Below are 26,343 nucleotides of genomic sequence, written 5' to 3'. Positions count from 1 at the left end.
AAGATTTAAAAGAAATTATATAATTACTGGATATTATCAACTTCTGCCAGACAAACAATGGAATTTTATTATCTACAATGTAGCTATGATATAAGTAACATGTTAAATCTAAAAAGAGGAAATGATCTACAGCTACTCACATCTCAGAGTACTTTAAAGATTAAAAAGTACTGATTACAAAGACTTTGTGATGTGTGCCTTATATCTACTTATAGATTGTCAATTTTTCAGTAAAAAAATAGGAATTAGGAAATCACCTTGAGTTTGAATTGAAACTTTGTCTTGTGCAACCATGAGTATCATAGGGGTATGACAACCCTGAATCCCCCGATTCAAAATTCTAGTCGGCAAAATTCTATTTTGGGTCCCTTTTCGGAGGGTAATTGCATAAGATGATAAACCTTTTTCTTTACTAGTTGGAATACATTTCTGCCAAAATCATTGGGGAATTTGGTCTGACATAAAATAGTCTCGCGATGCCCATGGAAAACAAAAAACAGGCATTCAATGAAGGAGAGAGAGAGAGACACACACACATGAGATATCATGCAAAATATTTCAATATGACTTAGCTATTATATCTACTAAATGTTTTTCTCTCTAACATTTCGTAATATGTATCTCCAGTGTAGTAATATTGAGTTGTACAGTTAAACTAAGACAGAATAGCAAAATTTGCACTACAGAATAAAGTAAGGTACAGAAAAAACAAAAGCAAATAAACAGAATACAAACCATAAGCCTGCCACTATTTATATTTCAGACAACATAGTGATGATTCATTAAAATTAACCACTATTTATAATGAGCTCTACAATCTACATCAATCAAAGAATGGAAATTAACAAGAATTAAACTGCCGTGTGCTTCTACAAATAGTCATCATCTGATTCAAAACGAGCAATAGGAAACATAATACTGATAAGGATATGACAACAATTGTAAAAGGCGATATCACAATATTTCACCATCCGAGACCCTATATTGGCACATTTGTCTTGCACACGTTTCAAACACAGGTGATAAAAGAATCAAATTCATAGGACACCTCAAGCTTATTTGGTGGGCAAAAGAAAGCTGAAAGAAGGAAAATTATACCATTGCTTTGCCTTCTATTATTCCTGATCGATTTTCTTGATAAAATTATACTATAGCAAACTTCAAAAGGTCAAAAAAGAAAAATTGACCTGATATCAAGGTGATACAATTTCTTATAGTGGAATGATGCACATGAATTTTGGCAGTCAGTCAAAACAACAGAAACCTACTAAGCATCCTTATTAGTATTCAAATGATTGGTCTGTTATTGTCTTTTCTTTTGACAGAAGGTAGTATAAGAGCTATTGAGCCCAGGTGAGTCTGAAAAAGTATGGGAACTAGGAAGAAAGATTAACATAAATCTACAAGTCAATGCTGGAACAAATAATCAAAGAAGTTCCATTCAAGTATCACTAAACATGTCATGAACACAAATCATAACATATTGGACTGTGACTGAATTACATTTTGTAGAAAATAAACAAATCTCTGAGAACTGATCTTCATTTTACCTGAGAAGATGATGCTTTCCTAACAGATGGGCTCAAACTCAGATTAAGCAACTTTAAATCTATCTTGACATGGATATTCCTTACAAATTTGCAAGTCAGTGCCCTGTTCCTTAAAACTTGATATCAGTAACAACTAACAAATGCTAAAATTTCAATAACAAATTTGTCAAGGAAATGCAACAATTTTAGTTGCTCGTAGCAGTTATAGTAACTTGTTATTGATAGCAAGCTTTATGAAACGCGGCCCTTGTACATAGCTTGCAGTTGAACATAACCACCATCACACAAATCAGTGTTTTGATACACCACTGTGTGCACAGAAGAAGGGTATTAGCTTTGGAATTCTTTATGCTGGCTGCTTAGTGCCAGAAGGACATTGATTGATATCTTTTTACCGCAAGTTGGTACCCTTCTGGATCTCAGCAGACCATGTTACAGTGTTAAAGCCCTTCTGCCATGCAAACAACAAAGTAGCAGCAAACTCAAGCAGCATTTTAATGTTTTACTCACTCTTCAATTGATTGTTTGCATAAGGATGATCTAAACGATGGAATGCGCTTAATTAGTTCTGGCATTGATCATAATGACTGACAAATATTCAGAATTCACCGCACTGTGGTCACTACCAGTATACTCCAAAACACAAAAAATGTAATATCGGTATGTATGAAAGTGGTCCTCAAGTTATATTCCACATAAATATGCAACAGAGAGATAGACCAAATATAGTACATTTGTCATCAAAAGCAAACGATAGAAAACTTGTGGCTAAACTCACTTTGACACTCAAATAGATTTCCAGAAGAGTTACTGTACAAGCAGCATGTGACTATAAACAAGAGTGATTTTAACTCTCAGAAAGGTAACCAAGACCAAAAGTATAAACCTTTGATGTACAAATAACTTGTTTAACATATAAAAGCAGCTTTATTGTGAATGCTACAAACACGTATCACAATGATTATCCATGTTCATTGGTCCTTCATGTATTTAAAAAAAACTGAATTTTGTAAAAGTACGAGCACTGACTGAATGCTACATCTGTACCACAAAATATCATCTAAATATCAGAACTGGCCCTTCCCAGAAACAAATTTTGAACAATGAATATTTGATTTTCATTCCAATACCTTCCACCTTTCCACATCACTATTGATAATATAGTCTTTAGGACAAATTATAATGGCAAGATAGGGCTGATACTTAGCCAGTCAAATTCTGGACTCATCCCCTTTTTCTTTTGATTGTGCAGTTTCTTTTAAATTTAAAATTATATACTTGACCCCTATTCAAGCTGAAAAGTCCTCCATTAAAATTATGACCAAATGCATAAACTAATCAAACTATGTGTGTAAATATAGATTAGATGCAGATACACTGGACAATAAAGAAGCCGTGACATTGTCAATTCCTTGTTTAACAATAATAGGAACACAAATATTAATGTGACAAATTAAACAATAGTGAAATGGTAAAATTGTAAAACTGTAAAATGCATACCATTCATCATTAAATCTTATATTTTAAAGTAATTTTCTGACATAGGTTATCAATGTTAACTTATTGAATTGAACTAAACATGTCAACAGGAAGTACAAATCTGTATAGCTGTATTATGTCCACAGCACCTATCCTAATCAAATCAAATCGATAAAGACATACCTTTGGCAAAAATAATGATCACAAACTTCATCAAAATCACACACATTGAAGATAATAACACAATCAAACCAAAACACAGACAGATGCAGCTATGGTTGTGACAGTCTTTTTCTGTTTTCAGCCTTTGAATGAACATCACTTGCTGCTACATGCAGGGTGAATGGTGATCCTTCATGAAGCACAGTCTCTACGGTGGCTGGCGCAACACCCGTTAAGCGGTCTACACAGTCTTGACCTATAACCTCTGACCTCTGCAAGCTGGTCTTGATATACTTGCAAGAAGTATGTACTGTAGAACGGATGTACACAGGATGGATATCTGAAGTTTTTTTTTTATTCAGTCATTCTTGCTCCCTGTCGCAGTCCCATTTGCCGTTGCAACGACATTAACCGCGTTCCATGCCGGCCTCAGTTTTGTTGTCCTGCGCATCTTGTAGACATAGACTCGCACGTTGTTTACGATGTAATTCCGTACCGATGCTGTGAACTTGTTGACGAGGCAAGACGAAGTCGCTACGCCAAACGTTGCGTTGTAGGCCAACACCATGTAAAAATTGTGGAGTGAGTTTAATCTGCCATACTCACCAAGTAGGTCAAAATTTGTGATTCCTGCAGGAATATAAGTTATGTGAAAAAGAAAAAGGAGTTATGTGACTTCTTCCAACTCTCAACATTACATTCAGATGTCATTTGGATGGATCCAATCAATGAACTGTTCGAGTCCAGCAGACATCAAATTTTGGAAGTATATCATGTTTTTGTAGTTCACAAGTCACACACAGAAGGTTTGTCATCTCATTTATATCAGAGTTTTCTATTGTTGATAGGCAGTACTTCTTTAGAATTCCTTCTACATAATGTGTCTCAAATCTTCATCAATTTTGTGTTCTTAGGAAAACGTTCAATATGAGACTACAAGTATGCATACGCTTTATTTTTTCCTCTAATATATATATCCAAAATTTGAGATTTTCCATATTCGGTGTTGATCGTGTACTTTGACCCGACCCGACATAGTTCCAAACACAGAGGCCCAAAATTACAAAGGAGGTTTACATTTAATCCATGGTTTAAACCTTCCTTTACATAACCCATGGTTTAAAATTAGAGCAAATTACCCATAGGCTTGCCTTGCGCTCGTCTAATGTTGGACCTCTGACTGTGTTGCGCTTACTACGCTCTAATTTTAAACCATGGGTTATGTAAATGAAAGTTTAAACCATGGGTTAAGTGTTAACCTCCTTTGTGAATTGGGGCCACAGGGTTAAAGCATTTGTTCATTGTTTCCCTCTTCAGGTGGTACAAAATATTTGACTACGCTGTCAATTTGGAACACTTTTCACGGGATACTTACCGAGCATTTTGGATAAGACTGGCAGTGCTGAGCTCAAGATGAGTACTACAAGGCAGTTAGCAATGAGTTTAGTCATGGGTGTATCTCTCCTCTTAGGAACCAGTCTTCTGAAGACGGGCATTGCATACAGACCAACCATAGAGGCAAGCATTAGGTAACTAGAATCAAGTCAAGGATTCAAACTACAAGAGATGTATCAACAATTTTGCAAAAGGCTTAATTTTCTGTTTATTAGGTAGCTTTAAATAACAAAATGTAGTGGAACGAAAGACGCATCCTGAATGCAAAATGCACAATACTTAATGATGTTTGTTATTAAATCAAAAGTTTTTTATTGACAAATCTGAGTGAAAGTTTAGCTAACATTTAGCCTCACCAGGATGGTATGTGCACGCATGTACCAACTCTATATTGTAACAATGTGCTTCTAAGTTATATTTTTTGTGTGATAAAATGATTATTTTCATCAATTATACATTTTGTGCATTCTGGACGTGTCTTTTTGTGCCAATACATTACGCTAAGCTATCTTAAACATCTTACTCCACAGTCATAGAGAGGTTTAAATGTGATGTGCGCTATACAAGAACTGAATATTATCATTGTTATTATTATATATCATGGAAAGGGCAGTTGCACAGATTTTTAGATCTTTCTTCCTTTACTCAAAAATAATCTTACATTTAGTATGTAGGGAGGGCAGGTGGAACTGGAAAGAAGCAGCTCTATTAACAACATTATGAAAACCTCTCACACATGGCCACAACATGTACTGTGTTCTATTAACATCCCAGCATGGTCAATGCAGTATATACGTCAGACTAATTCAAAGGAATGTCCCCTCTCACCAGTTAACTAAAGTTAAGTACACGGGTAACTAGGATCCGACAGACCTATGGCTAAAGATGGATTACATGGCCCAACTGCAACAAGATTTGCAGGTATATGTACAAATCACTATCAAAATCTTAGTTTTAACCCTAGAAAAAGGAGGCACTGTGGTAGAGCAGTGGTCATGTAACTGGGAGGTACCGGGTTCAAAACCAAGTCGATGTGCTAGCGCCCTTTGGTAAGGCATTAATCCTCATTACCAAGTCCCTCAGAGAGGACTTAAAAGCCGTTGATCCTTTGGTCGCTTACTTACAAGCATACCCATGCTTTTTTAGCAGTCAGTTCTAACAAACAAACCATCCAACCAGCAGAGGAAGGAGGGGGTGGAGCATATTCTGTCCCCTTGTCCTTCAAGAAATTTCTGGGTAAACATCACACAAACTAATGGATGATTATTAATTAATTAATGAATTCATGAATTTACTGGTGATACAAATTGTGAATTAGATTCATAGAGATCCACATTTTTCAATCAATGAACAACTCTGGACCGTTGTGTGTGTTGTTCGACAAATTTATGTAAAACAACCTTTTATAGACTGCTGACAACTGAAATATCTTCCTGATTTAATAGAAGAAAAAAATTGTGTGATGCCATCCTATTGCTACTACTGGTACTAGACTTAAAGTATATCAAGGATATTTCAAATTTATTACCTTTCTCCACTAACCCAAAGAGCCCCCCCCCCCCCTCAATTGGCATAATTAGATTGTATAAGGGCAATTTTGCAAGCATTTTAATACTCCATACAAACAGCAGTCCTATGATAAGCAATGTGTAAAAGGATACAAAATTAGACAGACTTCAAGCAATGCACCAAAAGCACCCAACCTCGAGAGTGACACCTTCCCTAGGCCAGCCTCCTGCAAACAGAAGAACAAAATGATACGACTAGTTCTCTCAAGTCAGGAAATGTACAGTGACAAATTTTCTACCAGTAACAAGCAACAATCATTGAATTGTGCTTCAAGGTAAATTACCATTTCAATATATTCATGGGTTGAGTGGATAAGACACTAGACTTTTGGTGACTTCTTGTGCAGGGTTACATTCCCTCCGACAACACTAACATTGTATTTAGCAAGACATTAATCTATATTTGTCATGCTTTTACCCAAGTGTGGTATTAAAATGGATGCCTAGTAGAATTTTTCCTTGAAATGCACAGTGCCCTGATAACAGTTGCCGGAGCTAAAGCCAGTGAAATGGTTTATTCCACAGTTCTTTGGACTCGGAAGTGCATAGGGGTATTATATCATAATGTGATATGTACTTTAGAAGAACATTAGTAACAAGACAATACATAATCACAAAGACTTTCAGGAAGTTAAATTTCAGGCAATTCAATTACCAAGCACATCAAATATTGATCTGCGCAATAATGACATAAACAGGGGATTGTTCCACAAAGATTAAGATCGACTTTAAGTTGGACTTTACTATGGCAGGCCATTCATACCACTGGTTGCTCTCACCGTTAAACTCTCAATTATGATCTTTAGATAATACTTTTTCCTTCAATAATGAACAATCAAAAAATGTAAATTCTGTAGATTTATGACCACGATTTGAACGTCCCTTGAGAGATCAATGCCAGGAATGGTGAGAGCAACCAGTGGCACGGATGGCCTGCCATAGTTCAAGTCCAACTTAAAGTCGATCTTAGTCTTTGTGAAACACCCCCCCCCCCCCCCCCCTGGACATCATTTCTAAAAATGCAGCTTAAAGGTTCATTTGAATCACCTTGCAATTGATTTCTTGAAAGTCTTAGTGACCATGCTATGACATGTCTGTCAGTCAGTCATGAAGGTAGAGGTACTCACCGTGATGTTGACTGGCAAGGCTCCAATCCCAAAGAGTAATCTCACCACATTCCATCCCACCATGCACAGAGAGAGAACAGTGAGGAGGAAGAGCAGAATCCAGACCAGTGGATAACCAACGATACGCTGGAAGAAGGAAGCTCTCCGCCTCCGCTCCAGGATCTTACGCTCGCGAGTCACATCCGAGAGACGCTCTCGCAGCTGTGATAGATGACCATTAGCTAATTCTTGGTCCACTGTGAGAATTAGGAAGTACAAAATATTTATCAGCACAAACGCTATCGCAATCAAAGAATGAAGTTATTCATAAGTACCTATAATTATAGTCATATCACAGATAAAAGAATCAACAAATGTGACACTCATTTTTCTTGATGTCATGAGTCATGATCACTTTGCCATTAAAATTTTCCTTCATGTTCTTGACTTTATAGCGAGTAAATAAGGGTAATGAGAAATGCAAATTTTACTTTCTGTGCTATTCTGGAACTGAGTCAATATATCTAATGCTTCAGCATAATCTTGACATTAATAATCAAAGCTTACAGGAAATCAGAAAATCTAGGCAAAGCAGGGCAGGCCTAAACTTTCAGATCTGCAAATATTTGGTATCAGAAGTACAATATCTGCTAACCCTACATTAGTCCGAAGTCATGAAGTCATACCATGTGATGTAACCCAAGAGTTTGATACTGACAGAAATAAAAGTTTGCTTAATTTGAGGGTCACAATAAGGAAACAGGAAACCAAAGCTTGATTGGACAGAGCCTCTCACGTGAATCGGTCATCAACAATGTACCTGTAATAGGAGTGTCATGTGCATGTATATATATTTTTGAAGCACTTAAAATCCATTCATCAGATGTTTTCTCTTTTTTTATTTTTTATTTGACAAATAGAATTTAGCAATCCTGCACTCTGATCATATTGACTTATTACCCTGTTTTCAAACACGTAGGTATTGGATTTAAAAAAAGGAGCAAGCATGAATACCTTTGGTTTTGTAGCATGAACATCAGAAGCAAATAATAATAATAATAATAGCCTAATAGTCCACTCCAAATTTTATTAAACCGAAACGGAAATTCTTTTTGCCCAATTGATCGTGAGCCCGGCAGCCACTGAGCAGCGCCAGATCGACATTGCTCTATCCCTTATTGTTGAACGCCAAACGAGGTAGCAACAACTCCCATCTTTTAACGTCTATGATGAATGAAATTATTTCAAGTTCTGCAATGCCGCCATTAACTATTGTGTACTTCCCTTTTACAAAAAGCGAAACCATAATACTCACTAAGGAGAATCCACTGATTATAAACTAATAATAAATCATGATTGATTTGTGGACTATGAAATGACAAATGAACAGAATAGATTAGTTTTGGTTTTGGAGCAAAGTTATGGCTCACTACATATAAAGTAATTAACATTAACAGGTGGATGTAAAAAAAAACAATACAAGAATAACTCTATATAAAGAAGAGCTACAGTGACACAACAATTTTTTCTCCAAATTACACATTATCATTATAAAGAGGATTCTGTGATAATCCATCTTATAAATCTGCCATGAACGTCCATAGAGATTACATTACCATATTTAACTCTTCATACAAATAATTTCTCTGTGCCACATTGTACTTATCATGGTATAGATATACCACAGGCTTCAAGATCATAGAAATTTGAAGTGCAAGATTAATCTATACTGGTGTTAAATTAAAAGGGTTGTCATGAAGGTAATCCAAAATGGAAAAATTTGGAAATGGGTAATTTTGCAAAGCCAGTGTGTTGCCTTCCTTTCATCGGTGCCTGTTGTTTTGGACGAAATTGCATGTGTGGTAAATGAGCAGCCATGCAGAGAGGCAAAGACAGCAAACAAAGTGTTGAATAAGAAAACTAAGTAATGACAATGAGCTAAACCTCCAAGTACATACAACAAAAACAAAAACAAAATCAATATTGGATGAAAATGTTGAAGCTCTGTCATACACTGAAGGTGACTCTGAGAAGAATCAAGGCTTGCTCTTTGTACTTGAGCTCTGTTTGCATTCCCACCAATTGTTCTCAAATCATAAATCCACAATGTCAGTGTTTAAGAGCGTGGTTTCTGACTCCAGTCTTGACCTCATTTATTATTTTATTGATCGAGAAAAAACAAACACAGAAAGCTAAGATTACAAACAGATTGTATCCATAGAGCAAAAGGTACATAACTCTATCTAGTATCTACACATTTCAATTTTTTTTTTTCACAGATATGTCGATTGAAATATTTATACGTGTTTCAGTTCCTTTATAATTTGGTCTTTGCTCATGTTGGACTTTCTCTCTTTTCGTGTCTCTCTTTCTTCTTCTTCTTTCTCTCTCCCTCTCTCATCACTCTCTTTAGTTAATGTGTGTGTGTGTGTGTGTCTCCCCATCGCTATCCCCCTCTCTCTGCCACCTCCCCAACTTTAATTCATTTGTTTTGCTTATACAACTCCTTACTTGTTGCATTCTGTTGCTGCTTTTACTGAAACTGCCATTCAGCCTGGTCTACTAGTTTGCCTCAGACCACAAATTTTGTTCACATTTATACAAACGGGCATGGTGGCTCAGTGGTTAGAGCGCCCGCCTCATGAAAGTCATGAGTTCGAACCCCGGCCGAGTCATACCAAAGACTTATAACAATGGGACCTTCTGCCTTCTAGCTAGGCGCTCAGCATATTAGATTGGAGAAGGGTAGTAATAACATATTATGTTATGCAGGGCATGCTGGAAGAGCAGTTTCATAACTGAAGTGGCTACCCTGGGTAAATAAAACGTTATTATACAACAGATGCCTTAAACCGTGGCATTTTCACAAATTATTATTATGACATACCGGTATGTGTAATGTGCTTATTATGACTTAAATTCTGTGCATAAATTAAAACCCAAGAATATTTATGCTTTGAAAACCTGTATTAAGCAGGTAAGCAGTGATAGATCAGATGGTAATTCATCTTACCTTGTATTTTTCTTAGAATATCTTCTTCCTCAAACTTCGCTGTGTGAAACTCCTCATCAATGTTTTCCATGAATTGTGGTTTCACAACCAGTTTTCCAATAACAGAGAATAATCGGGCAAAGCCTAAAGGTGTTGAAACTGAAATAGACATACACACAGGAATACAAGTTAGTCTGAAGTTATATTATTTTCTTATTGAGAAGCAACACTCTTTTCTTTATAACACTTGAACTGATGATTTTGCACACAACTGTATATTAAAAAGCATTGTACTATTAAACATCACTATAAATGTACACCTGGAGCCTACAGGTCTATTCCTTCAATAAAATAACAATCAGAATCACAGACAAGTGCATATAATAAGAAAATGATTGTACATACTGTACATATAATTCAAAAGGTTTGTATAATTATCAATTATTAAACAGCAACAAACAGCTCTATCAAAATCCAATTCAATCTAATCTAAAATGTATTTGATATACTAATGGCACTTTTTCCTAGTAGTTGTAAATGGCAACTCGGCCATTGAGAAGTTTTGATATGTAACATTAAGATTTTCCTAAAATTGTTGTTAGTTAGACAAGCTCGTGTACAATACTCCAAAAATGAGAATTGATCCATATTCCTGACTGCCCTATTATCACCAATTCATTTGCTTAAAGCCCCACTGTTCTACTTATAGCTACTAGAGCCCTCTATATAGCAAACTATGGCTAATCGGTGCCTGTTGGTCCCCCATGATCCCCTTTTTGTTATGTTAATTGAGAGCCGATTTGATGAGATAACCACCTGTCAGTGACCTTGGAGGGAGGTCTAATCCCCTGGCCAAACTAGTACAGACTGGTTTTAAATCGTCTTTCTTGAGGATATGATCTAACAGAGCACCCTATTTGAGGTGATGTGATTTCTTTCTGCTCTACCATCTGTCAATGAAAGAATTGGATTACCCGGCTTTAATTACAATCACAAACCTTGTGTCACGGCATACTTACTGAGTAACATGAGAACTCCCAACAGTGCCATGCATGAATACAGATATGGAATATATGATGTTGACACTCCTGTGGATTAAAGGAAGAGAAAAAATGACATAACTTGACATAAATGAATATGACTACATATTATTAGAAATGAAAGATAATTTGATATCTACAGTATCAACTAATCTTTACGGAACTTAATGCTAGTTTATACATGTAGCTGTCTTTCATTCAAGTACTACCAAACTTCTGCATTTGTAACTTAAAACACTTCATATCCAAACACAGGTTACACTATGAACATGACGGACAAAGAAAGCGGACAAAGAAAGCGGACAAAATATACAGTTCCTCATTCTACCCTCAACAATTGCTATGGTAGACAAAGGAACATCCCTTCACTGCTATTATGGAAAATCTGTAGAACAGGTGTCACATGCATATTCACCTGTTCTACACATTTTTACATAATACTAATAATAGCAGCGAAGGGATGTTCCTTTGTCTACCACAGCAATTGTGAGGGTAGAATGAGGAACTGTATATTTTGTCCGTTTTCTTTGTCCATCATGTTCATAGTGTTAAGACATCAAAGTAATTGATTGCAAGTAACCTAGAAATAACCAATAAAATATAAATCAGTCTTTAATTTCAGTTTAAAATTTGTGACGATACCATCTTGATGACAAAACTTTGAAAGAACAAACTCCATAGAACAAACCTTCACCTTCAAATGAAGCTATTCAGAAAAAAAACAATGACATCTAAACTTGACAAATGAAAAAAACAAATGTAGTTCAGTTCCAACTCTTCTCTTCTATATTATCAAGGTACTAGGTAACTCTGGTTGCACTTTCATTATTAAAGTCGAGCTAACAATCATAAAAGGAAATATCATTTCCTGACTTTCATAATGATCACCTTTTTGCTTTGAGACAAATGAGAAGCCTTTTACAATGAATGATATAATGTTCACTTTGCCAGCTTCTGTCAATTTCCCAATGTAATGGAAATAAAATGAATAACAGGACAGGCAACAAAATAATGTAGGTCGATATAAAATAGGTCATGAAAGTGATCTTCTACCCAAAGTTCTCCCTTGATTCGACTACAATAACAACTCTTCCCATGTGATCCTATGTATCAGTCTCAGAGTCACATGTCAAACAGGGTTAAAGGTAATACAAAGTTTTGGGAAATTTTGAAAATTGGGTGGATAGTGATTCTTTACAATTTTGATATATTTGGATGCCCCTGTGGATGCATTATAAGCACTAGAAACTTTAGCCCCGAAAACACTTCTGCTTTCGAGAAAATTAAATATAAATATTTACTGGTGCTCCCGGTAAATTTTTATAAATTTTAAATAGCACCTATGGCCATACAGTGGTAGCTGCGACCATGAAAATCTCAGGATATGTAGTTGTGATAATTTCCAAACGAGAATAACTAATCGGTCGAATTTAGTCAAGTAACATTGTTTTATAGCTTAATTAATATCTTGACCTTGACGGAGAGCTATACAAAATAAAGACTTTATTATTTACAATTTCATAACTTTAGACTCGATTTCAATCGCGACAACGATTACTGAATATTATAGGATCGCATATATGCTTCCAATATGTTAATTTGAACCAATTCATGACCCCATACCAAAACTTTGTATACCTTTAATAAAACCAAAACAAGTTGATAGTGAATGAAAGAGGGTAAGGTAGGGTGGTGTGGCTGTGTCATGATAAACATTGTGTAAAGGATGAGTTGGTCGACTGCATGTTTGTCAGATCTATCACATCTGATCAATATCGGCATTCATTACATGAGGGAGGAAATTACATTCCTGATATAATTGATAAATAATTGATGGTATGCCAACAGGAAAAGATGGCAGCAGAGAACATGATTAAAAAATGCTGTTTTAGCCTTCTCATGAACCCTGAGTTACTTAAAAATTTACAGTGTCTGATTGATTTCATCCAATCTTCATTTCCCCATTAATTTATGCTAATGCAGATAGTTTAACATACTGCATTAAAGTCTTGCTATAAAGCGAAGGGTACTCAAATCTGATAGTAAAGCAAGAAATTGGACAACTATTGAGTGATTAACATGTATTGAATTGCCTTGTCAACATTGTACTTGACCAAGAAATACAATTAATGCAAAATATTTTCATTACATCAACATTTCCTAACAGACACATGATAAGTAAAAAACAGATTTTACAACAAAAACAAACAAAAGATGATAAATTCTGGGTTTCTTGTATCATATATTTAGATACAGATGATCTACAAAATACAAAATACGATATACCGGTACAAAACTTTTACAAAAATAAAAATAAAATTGAGAAATGAAAGAAATAGATCTTGTGATCTTATCTCTTTGCATCTCTAGAAAGCAGGGCTTGTTGGATGCCAGCAATATGTTTAATCAAGGCCACTGACTTATTGACTGACACTGACCCATTCGTGCAACTAGGCAAATATGAAAATACAGAAGGCTCCATGGGCAAAAATTGTTAGATAAACAATATCTACCAGCCTTTCTTATACCCTTTCGATATTCAATCCTTGAGAGAATCCAGTATGGACTTAGATCGGAGCGATAGCTACCCACTTGACCCGGAACTAAACTCATGCTAGAGTGCATCACATCAATGCGCATTCCATGGTTGCGCACAATTTCATACCTGGTAATCCCATGCTGTCTGCTGATTATTTCCTGTCACCCTGTCATAAAACATATCTGCAAGCCCATGAAGAGATATCGCTATCCGCACTGCTCAATGCAGATCGCGTTCATACTACACAGAATGGTCAGCACCCACTTCCGGTTCGGACTAAATACGGACTCAATCCTAATCTCAAAATTGGTTCGAGAAGTCTGCATCAAATGCATATTGAGAAATGCTGACACTGATAGCATTTTAAATTAATATTTTTAATTAGCGTTTTAAATTAGCATATGGGTTTGTAAATAAGTCCACACTTGATCCGGATTTACCCCCTCTTCTACCCCTAATATGAAAAGGGTTTTATACTTACTCTGTAATGTTTCCCTGCTGGAGTCTGTATCATCCAGTAATGCACTAAACACCCATACGAGACCAAAGACTAAAATACTCAGCATTAGTAACACCATGAATGTCTCATACACACGTCCTCTGATGCCCTGGTAAAGAAAGAAAGAAAAAGAAAAAAGAGTAAAATCCAATCAGAATTAGTCAGGGGTATATTTTCTCTTCAGCTCTGCACAAGGTGAGTAGTTCAGTGCCACTAGCCTATGCATTGAGGTCAGCCAGCGATCCTCTCTGTCTCACACACATATATTCAGTTACCCGCACATTAGCCGGTGAAAGGACATTTAGTCGTTTACTGTATCTGCTTCAAAATACTGGAATGATCTACCACTTAGAATTAGGCAGTCTCCATCAGTTATTACCTTCACAAAGGCCTTAAAAACACATCTTTTTGCAGTTTGTAGTTGTAAGATTTTTTTCTTATTATGTATTTATGTAATTTTTATTTTTATGTACTGTAAGCGATTTGGGCCCTATGGGAAAAGCGCTGTATAAGTAATAATAATATCAGGTAGATAAAATGCAGTAGAAAAAAATAAGGTTCAACAGCATCACCCTCTAACATCAATCCCTACATATGGGCCGACAGGTAATTGCAATAACAGTAGTGAGAAAAATACATTGGTTGATCAGACAGATTGAATCTATTCATGAGGTCATCTGGTACTTCATGATTAAAATCACTTTGAAAATCCAGTTAACCTGCTTCACTTGCAAGAACACTTCTCTGTCATACATATAATACCCAAAACAGACAGTTTATGAAGAAGAACAATATCAACAAACAACCAAACACTAATGAACAAAATGCGAAAAATATTCTACACAATGCAGGCACAATTCGCAACGAATGTTTGCTGTTTTTGTTTCATTAATCACCCACCTAAAGGAGTGACCTAGAGACTCGCAACCATACTTAAAGTCTACCTGTGCATGTGATCTCCTTTAATTTCCAATTGATGCATTTGACCTGGTACTTTGCCAATAGTTCTGTTCAAATCCTGTGTCAAGAGCACGTTATTGAAGCGTCCATTATTCCCTGTAGGACAATGGATTTCATTGTGTGCCAAACTCAAACCCATCCCCGGATTACATCATGTAAACAGAATAAATGTCTTTTATTTCATAACAAAGATTACTGAAAGCAGTAGGTCACTTAGACATGGGTGTTTGATTTGTTGTAGTTTGCTCTCAATGTCAAATAATATTGGCACTTTACCAAAGTGTGTCTTCAGTAATCAACAAAAAGAGATCTAGAGGAAGATCTTAAATGGACCCCTCATAGTACAGTCAAACCTGTCTATAGCGACCGCCCAAGGGAAACACAAAAAGTGGCCTTTGTAGACAGGTTCCTTTAGTACATGATTCAATGAGAAGCCATTTTCAAGGGAAACAACCAATGTGGCCTTTGTAGACAGGCGGTCACTAAAGCAGGTTTGACTGTAGCACGTATAAGCTACAGGTATTTTCCACAGAAGATCATAAAATAAGATTGCAAATGTAGCTAGCCAGGTCTCTGATGTAACTTAACTTGCTAAATGATTAATCTTACTGAATACCATCTCAACATCGATGTTATGAAACTAAACTATCAAGCACACACGCTAAAGGGAAGAAAACATGGATGGCTGTTACGAGTGGAATCATCACAGGATTACTTGCAATGGAAGGTGAAGATAGACACGTGGATGTGTCATCAACTATTTGCTTATAATTCCTCTCATATATATTCACCCTGTAACCATGTCCCTGCTGTAAATACATGTACTATTGTACATACTATGCTTCCAAACCTCTTTCTACTCTCCACCCCCCCCCCCCTTCTCAGGGGTGGCATTAGGAACTGTTCCCCCCCCAAAAAACAACAACAACAACAACAACAACAACACCCAACAACACAAGAACATAAAAAAATACAAACATATTTTCAGCATTAACAGTCAGAGATTTGTTTACCCCTTCTTACCCTCATATCTTGAAGTTTTGAATTTGATTCCCCTCTACAGCGCAAATACTTCGATCTCCTTTCGCCCCCAAAGGTGCAAAAGCAAACACTAATCCACAATGTCAGAATTGTTATTCCACAAGCCATTGTTCACCAACTCCCATGACAGGCCTTGTCTCGCTGTCATGGTAACGTCACATCTTAAGCATTTAACCAAATGACAATTCCCAGTTATTTGTCGAATGGAAGAAATGTTTTTAACATGATGCATCAAGGGCCAAATGTTTAACCCGGATGAAACCTACAGTACATGTATGTCCACTAGACTTGATGAGTTTCCCTTGTGGACAATCATTGTTTACAATGTAGCCCTATTTGGCAAGTTCTGTCTCATCTCCTCATTGGCATTCTAAAAGATCAATCATTAAAGGCATCAACTACATAGATCAGGATCTATTCCTTAATCAATTGTTATTGTGTGCATCCTCTTGGTAATGGGCAAAGTGTACAAAGATATCTTTCCATACAAAACAACCTCAGAAGGTCTGTACATTGTAATGTAGCTCTCACACAACCCTGCTGTATATTATATGTATTATGAAATAGATTTTCACACTTGTTTTTAATTACGGTACAATTTTCTTTTTGGTAGACTTTTCAAATTTCTGAATGCAGGTTATCTTTTTCTTCAGGCAAGTTCGACTTTCACATTGTTAAACCCACAAATCAATATACAACCCTTTCCCAAGGTCTCAGACAGAAATACAACAAAATCAATAAGATATAATGATCTCAAAGACACCGCCATCTCCTGCCACAACCGCGCCATGTGACTACTTGCCGCAGTTTAAGAAACTCCGATCATTTGTCCCTTCCACGTTGTAGAACCCAGCGTTACAAACAATCGGCAGTTCCCTCTCTTGTTCGTTTGCTAAATTCGATCAACTGAAATCTTGTTAGATCTGTTTTATGTATTGTTATTTTTTTAATTCTCTCCCTTTCTCCGTCTCTCTCTCTCTCTCTCTCGCTCTTCCTCCCTTTCTCTAGCTCTTTCTCTCTCCTTCTCCTTTCCCTCCTCCCCTCTCCCACTGTTTCTCTATTTCTGTCTTGTATTTCCTCTTCTCAATTTTCTGACAATGTGATAATTACTCATTAATAATGTTCACCGATATGTATAGGTCATTGACATTCACCAATTTTAAACAGTATAATAACAATTCCATAATGGCATTCGTATTCATGTATCATTTGACATTTCCGTATTATGTGCATTTTACTTTTACAATGCTTCATTAAGCTGAATCAACTCAATTCTCGTTCAATTGCTTACATTTTTTTTGTCATGAATTGAACTCTCTTTTTTCTCGTTATCCTTTCCCTCTACCTCTCTTCCACTTTTCACTCTTTATTTCTTCTTTCTTCTCTCCTTCTCCTTTCCCTCCTCCCCTCTCCCACTGTTTCTCTATTTCTGTCTTGTATTTCCTCTTCTCAATTTTCTGACAATGTGATAATTACTCATTAATAATGTTCACCAATATGTATAGGTCGTTGACATTCACCAATTTTAAACAGTATAACAACAATCCCATAATGGCATTCGTATTAATGTATCATTTGACATTTCCGTATTATGTGCATTTTACTTTTACAATGCTTCATTAAGCTGAATCAACTCAATTCTCGTTCATTTGCTTACAGTGTACATTTTTTTGTCATGAATTGAACTCTTTTTTCTCTCGTTATCCTTTCCCTCTCCCTCTCTTCCACTTTTCACTCTTTATTTCTTCTCTCTTCTCAATTCACTGACAAACTGATTATCACCATTTTATAACTTACAATCCTTCTTTTTTTTTTCATACTTTAAAGGTAAAGACCAGTATTGGAAACGCTCTAATTTCAAAAAATGAAATGGAAGCTCTCATTACCAATCATGTGAAAGAATATGTTTTGACTAATACATGATGATAAAAAATTTGCCGGGAAACTGCCTACTAATTCATATATTTGGTAAATTTGTTTCTCTCATGGTCTGTGAGAGATATAGGGTAGTCCCATATACATCTTTCTGTGTATAGTGCTTGTAACTTTACGAAGAATGGGCCAAATTTCTTATCATTTTGATGATTCCAGAACCTTGCAGATGCTAGATGCTAGATGATCAACCTTTTCTGATCGATTCCACAATGTTTATTTCACAATGCAATCGCATGACCATAACTGGTCTTTACCTTTAAGTTATTACTGAATTTTTAATTCAACTGTTTTTAATGCATTTTTATATGATACAATGTGAGCAATGTACTTTAACTTATTACTGAATTTTTAAATCTACTGTTTTTAATGCATTTTTATATGATACATTGTAAGCCAATTATTGTTAGTCTTTGGACTTTTTATTTGGTATATTCGTAATAAAACCGAAATTGAATTGAATTGAATTGAATAAACATGAACATGTATATATATATGTCAGTACCTGTAGTAAGAAGAGATATTCTTAGTTATCCCTTTATGGGCTGCATAGAAAGTTACAAAGTAGCTAGCATGCGACATACATTTGTAAATCAATATCAATTGACTCTAAGTTTCCTGCACTATGATACTGAGCTCTGCTGCTGTTGATGTTGTTGATAATGATCATGATATATTAAGAATACCCCTTCTGCTCCTCAGCTGGAAGCAACAGAGAGCAATCATTCCAATCATTTCATGCAGCGCAATCTCTACTACACTCTTTATTACTCTAAGATGTGGTAATACTATTTATTGTGTTGGAGCAATGATTGACCAGTGTCACGCAGGCCACTTAGATTAATTTGGAAACACATTCCTTTGGTTTGGCGAGGCGCCTCTCTCACATATGTTAAAACAGACTGGGCAGCATGGCCAGGATGGTCTTCTCATTTCCATCTCTCTTTCTTGTTTCCATTCTTTCATTTTTTCCCTCTCTATTTGACATCATTAACATGTACCAGTGTTTTAGTATATTTGTAAAGCGCTTAGAGACATTGTATATAAAAGCTAAATATTATTATTATTATTATTATCAGTGACATGTTCTTGTCATGTCCTTTGGTAAGGCATTACTCCTCACTACCAGGTCCCTCGGAGAGGACCTACAGCCATCGGCCGTGTGATTGCTTACTTACAAGCATTTTTGCTTTCTAAGCAGTCAGGTAAAATAACCATCACATATCTCTCTTTAAGAGCTGTAATTCTTTCTTCTAGAAACATGGACGATAAAGGATTCATAGAGAACAGAAGCTACATGTAGATCGAGTCTTGATGGTGACGAGTCTCTCAGCAGTTCAAGATGTAGGACACTGCTAATGACCTTTCGACCTTTCTACTTGTACTTTCAAACACCCCACAACAATGCTTGAACCACAACACTTGACCAGCCTGTGTTTGTTGACTTGGCATATATATCTTACTGATAGGATGAGATTCCTTACATGCGTTTAAAGGGGTTGATAGCATCACAATTGAGGAGGCGCAATGGCTCAGTGATAGAGCAGTGGTCTTGTAACCAGGGGTCCCGGGTACAGGCAATAATCTTCATTACCAAGTCCTTCGGAGAGGACTTAAAACCGCCTGTCACCTGGCTGCTTTAATACTTACAAGCATATACATGCTTACTAAGCAGTCAGGTAAAACAACAATCAACCGGCATCACCCATGATGAGCAACATAAATGAATGAAATGGTCAAACAGTGTAAGCTTAAATACACTTTGTTGGAAGAAGCGGTGGGGTGTCATCCCCTCCGTCCCTCCCCCCTAAAATTTCTATTGGCAACTGCAAAATTTCATGACTTCTTTTCTCTTCCTATGTATACCTTTTTGTTGTTGAAAAATGGTCATGTAAATTGATGCTCCCTAGTGAAGGAATATCTGATTAAAAAGACTTAGCCTCTTCATAGAGCGATAGTACATATTTTAACTGCTCAAATTCTGTTCTGGTTTAATACTTTTAATTTACATGCAAACATGTTTGATGGCGAATAATTTCTTAACAAGCAAAATGGATTACCTTTTTAGAGCCTGGAAATCCCTCAGATTCCGTGAAAAAGTATGCAAATGGCAGAAGCACAAAAAGACACAAATTGGAAAACAGGAAGATCAAGTTCCATAGACCTGTATTCAAAGAAAATAAGGTGTTTCATTAATAAAACATCAGTTAATCAAATCATAACAAACTGGCAGAATTATGCAATATTCACATGTATATTGACCATCTGAATTGTCTTGAGCTTAAATATGTAAAAACCATGATTATACTGGCTCACTAGAAAACTTCCCAATACTTTATTTAAACTATGGGCTTTGCAGATTGAGGAATTCACAACAAAACCAATAATGAACTTTACTTCAAATTTCTTAAAATCACACATATAAATGTATAATAGTAAGATTAAACAAGAAATTACTTTCAAAGTTTGATCATTATGTTATGAGTAATTAGAGGGAAGAGTATGCCCACCTCTCCTTCCCTTTATCATAAAAGGTCAACTCAAGACAGTTCTCGTCAGCTTCTATTTTCTTCAGGACTATTTCCAACAGTAGCCACGATTGCTTAAAAAAATGATCTGCGCATGCGCGGGCATTATTGAACGAGAATTATGAAGTAAAATCTTTATTTAAAGTTTAAACTACAGAAAGCAAAACTTGTGAGTGATTTAAACAGTTCCTACACTAGTTCACACCATAGTTCGAGTTAATGTTTTTTTCTTCTTCCAAATCAGGATCCTTTTCATCGTACAGATAATTCTTGAAAAAACATCATTGTGCAAGCATGTGTGTAATTGTTTGCTGGGGCTAATACCGGTACTCAATCAAGCTGTCTGCCATGCAGAAGTCAGAACAGGGTACAAAAGGCATCACAAATATTGTCAATTGGTACACCTTCTTTCTTTTTTTTATTTCCACTTTATAACAAACAAAAAAAAATTCTTCAGGTGTGATGGTGCATTTGTAAATCACTTTAGATGGAACTGCACCAGCTTCTGAATACTGTAATGTGTTATGGGTACTTAGTCTACTTACTGCTTGAACTGTACATGAATTCTACGCAAAGTTCCTTCTCACACATCGGTACTACCTAGTAAACTATGAGATTCTGAACTACTTCTTGCAAACAAATAAATAAATAATACAAGTGATGGTCAGGTGTATAGAAGACAACAAGTAGATGGACCATTAAAGGATATCAAGTTTTGAAAGTTCAGATGAAAAAATTACTAATGCCTAAAAGGTTGTTATAAAGCATAATTACCCAATTAGAAATATAAAAAATACTGCTATGGCAACCAATAGGCTGTATTGCCTACAGGTATCAATGAAAATGAATTCTCGCTACCCTAAATAGGTACGAAAATCTCGAAATTCGCGAGACGAGGTAATTTTCACTCTCTCGGGTCGTCACTACAACTTCCGGTATAGAGTCCCATCCCAAGTCACGGCCTTCATCCACCCCCATTTTTCAGGGTTCTTACGCTTGGAATCATGAGCCCAGCACTGTGCAGCCTCACAAAAGAAAACCATCGTCACTGATGTCAAAAGACGCAAAAAACAACGAATGAAATGTTCAAATAAACGTTGAAATATTTGCGAAAAAAAAACAAGACCGAGCAGACGACATATTCAGTGCATACACGTTGTGTGGCGACGGCGTTTTACGTTTGCGCTATCGCGCCTAGTAATATAGCGCCTGCACAGGAAGCTGTAATGTCGAAAAGCTATCCCATAATGCAATGCACGTTTTCAGGATTTTCCCCGGATCTCGGCAGAATCGCTATTTGGGGTAGCGAGAATTGAGACACATATAGATGTTGGAATAATAATGTTATTGAATAGCCAGTGTATGTTTACTTGATTAGTGTATTTACCATGAATAAGAGAGCCATTCAGCCACTGGATGTAGAAGCTCTTAGGGTTCCATAGGAGAACTTCATTACTGATGATAGAGAGAGGGAGTAGTAGAACAGTCCCAACTGATACAGCCATTGTAAAGGTACAGAGCCATAGAGCAATGCTGTAAACCATAGCATCCTCTGCATCAGCTGTGAATAACAAGTATCATAAAACATCATTCATTATATTCCTAATACAAAGAATATTGCGCTATGATTGGTCAAAAGTAAATCACGTGATGATAGATAGTTCGCCCATCATTGATGGGAGAAGAAAAGTTTGTTACACTGTGTACTGTAAGTGTGTACATCTTCAGTGAAAGTGTGTTGCACTGTGTACATGTAGATCTGTAGTAGTACCATCTACACAGTGCAACACACTTTAATTGCATAAAATTACGTACGTAAGTACTGCATGCACTGTACGTATCGTACACTGTTTGCTAGCTGTTAATTGATGATCTGTTGCTCTAAAATGACACAAGAAGTGAAATGTTTCTGATGTGGAATAAAAGGCAAATAATCACCTTTTGGTTTCAGGCGATAGCAAACTATCACCTTCCCCTACAGTAATTATTTGCTTGCTATTAAGACCAACTTGGTTCCAGTGAAAATTAAAACAAAAAACCTATTGAGTGTTATACACTGTACTGATACTTATTGTGACATCTTCCACATCTCGCTGACAATAAAGATATTACACGGAAAAGGCTTCCCTTTCGTTTTGTGTGTGAAAAGTTATTTGACCACTTAGAATCACCACTGTTGTACTTAAAAACAAATTTAAGCACTACAGAAATGTTGTGCATTATCATCATTTATTATGTAACTCAGGCTTAGAGACAAACCAAACTGAATATTGATTACATTCACTTTATAGAACTCTATAAGGTTTGAAATTCAAAATCCACAGGAATCACATCAGTTTTGAACTACATGTATGCATCCTATAACTCATGATTTATTTTATATATCATGAAAGAAAACATGACTTTGGCCTTGATGATTATTGTTATCCTCGAAAAATTGAATAAAAAAGGAAGTAGCACCTACCAGAGTACAAATCCTCTCTATCAGTTCGTCGCTTGTATCGACATATCACTGCATACGATGACAGGTACAATATGGTAAAAAACAGAAAGTCAATCTGTGGAAAAATAACATAACACAATGATGTAAATAAAAAAACTTGACACATTGTAAAATACAAGAGCTACATATAATTTACGTGCACAGTTGGAGAATGGATGAATTGCTCTGAGTGATCATGTTGACAATAGAGTTAATTCAATATTTCAAGTCTCAACAATACACTTTAGAATAGGATTAAGAAAATAATAGTACCGGTAGTGAAAATTCGGATACCAATGAGGACTTATCTTAGTACCTAAATATAACATGAATAACATGCAGTTTCTGTATGTTAAACTCATGTGCATTACACTATTACATTACATTATCTTTAATTGGGACAACAGTCATTCTCCTTCAGAATGCCTTCATTTATATGAAGTTACCATTCTGACGACACAAAACCATACAATAAAAAAAGCTCATACAATATTCTGAGTTTCTGACCTTGAACTTGCTTTCACCGCAAAGTTTCTGGCTTACGTAACAAACTCTTTGTGAATGGAGTTTTCTCACTCTCAACTCTCAACATCTGTTCCATACAATTAATGATGCAATATCTGTATTATCTTCTTCTATGCAAACTCCAAATAATTTCAAAAGGATCTTTAGAAACTATTGCCCAAATGTCTTGATAATTCAATCTCTAAATAATTAAATGATATGATCTGCTACACATATGTCATGAAAATAAGACTGGATCTAAGAACACATACCTACAGCACAGCAATGAGATTATTTCAGATTTTCTAATGACTCTGTGTAAACATGTGCTATTTGCATGCAAATGTTCTCTATGATGTCACAGTCGCCATGGCAATCACTTCCTGTCTGTGCTTTTGTGCGATGTGGCCTTCAGATCCTATGCAGTGTTTCACACCTTTAGAGAAACCTATGATTGTCCACAAACAATACCAGTATCGGTATCTCTGCTGTGCTGTACAGGCATTCTTAGATCCAGTCTGTACATGTATGTATTTCATCAAATGTAGCAGGGACATGTTCTGCTGAGACTACGTCTGGCTTCACCAAGAACCTCCAAAGTCAAAAGATGTTTAACACTCCTCAAACCAGACATATTTTTCTGTCTACATACCAGAAAGCAGCAATCTTGACATCCAATCTAATAATTCTTTATGAAATGTTGCTTGAGGGATGTGTCAAATCGTATTCTAATATCGCTTATTATCAATAGTATGTTTTATTTTTGCGGTTATCCTGACTACATGACCAATGGTATACAAGTACTACTATACTTGGCCACAATTCTATAAATATCATAAATATAAAATATTGCACTCAACCCTGTTTTTTGTAGTAGTACACTACAACAAGTGTTCTGATACTTCACAAATATTTATGTTGTTGCCTTTGTAATTTATTACAATACAAATATCCATCTATGATCTAGTGAAAATTAGGGAAAGAGTTCCATATATATACCCCTGCTGAAATTGATCTATGTTATAGCTCTAGCCTACATTCTAAAACCCTAACCCTTATTAAACCCAGTATTATGATTAGGTATATCACTCGGAGGTATATCACTCTTGGCTGCGTCTCACAAAACCGTCATAAGTACAAGTTGAGCGACGTCCCATTGAAATGAGTGTTAAACTAATACACGCATTTCAATGGGATGTCGCTCAACTTGTACTTATGAGTTATAATCTATGACGGTTTCGTGAGACGCAGCCCAAAGTCATATCTATATTTTTTTTCTTTAATTTTAGTGGGGGTACATGTACATCATCATACATGATTGGAACTCTAGCCAAAATGAGTTCTAGTATGAATATTTTTTTCATGATATTGCTATCGTCAGCACATTTAAAGAAGTAAAAACAAGCTGTCCAGCCATATATATAACATGTGTAAGGCCATATGGTCATGTACATCATGTATGGTCCATGGTTTCTGCAAGCATTGAAAAGACTTCATATGCAGTGTATCCTGACAGTTGATTTAAAACATCAATTTGAAGGAGTTTACAAGCTTCATGTATATTTTATAAATCTTCCACGACTTAAGTTTGACAATATAATATATAAAAGGACAAATATTAATGATGGTTAGGACTTTTTGATGAATATTTTCTGTTATAAAATCAGATACCAAGGCAAAATTGCAGTCTTACTGTTCGGACACCCAACACCCCATCATATAATCACCTGTTGTGTGTGTGTGTCCAGAAATGAGATAATGAACAATAATTTGAAGAAATTACAAGCCATATTTCATAAATATTTTTATCAAGTGTCCGGACGGCGGACACACAACTCCCATAATATAGAATTACAAATAGACCTACAAATAATGTAAGAAGATACTGATCTAGCCATTCTAGCGGCAAATCCATGCGACTGCTTCAATTCAATATTAACCAAGTTAATAAAAGTTCACTTCATTTTCACACACTTCAACAACATTCAGTTCAATGACAATGATTTTGATTAGTGATACTGATACTAGTGACACTGATGATAATAAGAATTTATTTTCAAATTTCTAGACTCTCTACTTTCCTTACCAAATATTCTCTAACTGCATCATGAAAGACTTGTTCCCTTGCATCCCATTGTTGTTCCACTTCCATTTTAGCACTTGTTTTAGTCCCTCTCTACTAACACTACAGCAACATGGCTGTACACTGTGGTGGACTGATTTCCTCATTCAAACACACTTCACTATTTCAGTCAAATTGTTTTGTAACACACTTCACTATTTCAGTCAAATTGTTTTGTCCCGATGTAGAACTATGTAGGTAAAATCCTGTAGATCTAGACCTAGGGCTAGATCTAGATTCTTCAGAATGAAACTGCTGCAGATGCATCACCTCACATGATGAATAGGTCTACAGCCGGTTCTTCATCAAGACTTCCATTCCACGCAAATTCACATAAAAAGTTAATAAAAATTCCTTCCTCTATTTTCGCAAACTAAGGAGTATGATACACAAATCAGCTAAAATTAATGGTTGAACTTCAAGCGACAAGAATCAGGATTAAAC

The 26,343-nt window shown here is 35.9% G+C and overlaps 1 protein-coding gene across 1 annotated transcript; it reads right to left on the bottom strand.

Moving 5' to 3' along the window:
* Positions 1 to 2,543: 2,543 nt before the first annotated feature.
* LOC578121 (protein LMBR1L) lies at positions 2,544 to 26,037 on the bottom strand. The gene is made up of 11 exons (XM_778310.5): positions 25,864 to 26,037; positions 23,256 to 23,349; positions 22,179 to 22,352; positions 20,324 to 20,427; positions 14,313 to 14,439; positions 11,272 to 11,340; positions 10,274 to 10,411; positions 7,282 to 7,517; positions 6,248 to 6,321; positions 4,567 to 4,724; positions 2,544 to 3,821 (listed from the first exon to the last, which is right to left on the bottom strand). The coding sequence occupies exons 1-11, from the start codon at positions 25,927 to 25,929 to the stop codon at positions 3,550 to 3,552; spliced, it is 1,512 nt and encodes a 503-aa protein (XP_783403.5). The 5' UTR covers positions 25,930 to 26,037; the 3' UTR covers positions 2,544 to 3,549.
* Between the last annotated feature and the right edge of the window lie 306 nt (positions 26,038 to 26,343).

This window comes from Strongylocentrotus purpuratus, unplaced genomic scaffold (assembly GCF_000002235.5).
Source record: "Strongylocentrotus purpuratus isolate Spur 01 unplaced genomic scaffold, Spur_5.0 spur5_contig_858, whole genome shotgun sequence".
Lineage (NCBI taxonomy): Eukaryota > Metazoa > Echinodermata > Echinoidea > Camarodonta > Strongylocentrotidae > Strongylocentrotus > Strongylocentrotus purpuratus.
This window is presented reverse-complemented; position numbering and strand designations above follow the sequence as displayed.

Bases quoted from the DNA above. Each gene is read 5' to 3' on its own strand.
- LOC578121 (XM_778310.5), bottom strand. From the start codon at position 25,929: ATGGAAGTGGAACAACAATGGGATGCAAGGGAACAAGTCTTTCATGAT. The intron at 10,412-11,271 runs GTAAGTATGCCG...TGTCTATTTCAG, and splicing joins GGGAGTTCTCATGTTACTCA to TTTCAACACCTTTAGGCTTT. The intron at 7,518-10,273 runs GTAAGATGAATT...TAATTCTCACAG, and splicing joins TATTCTAAGAAAAATACAAG to TGGACCAAGAATTAGCTAAT.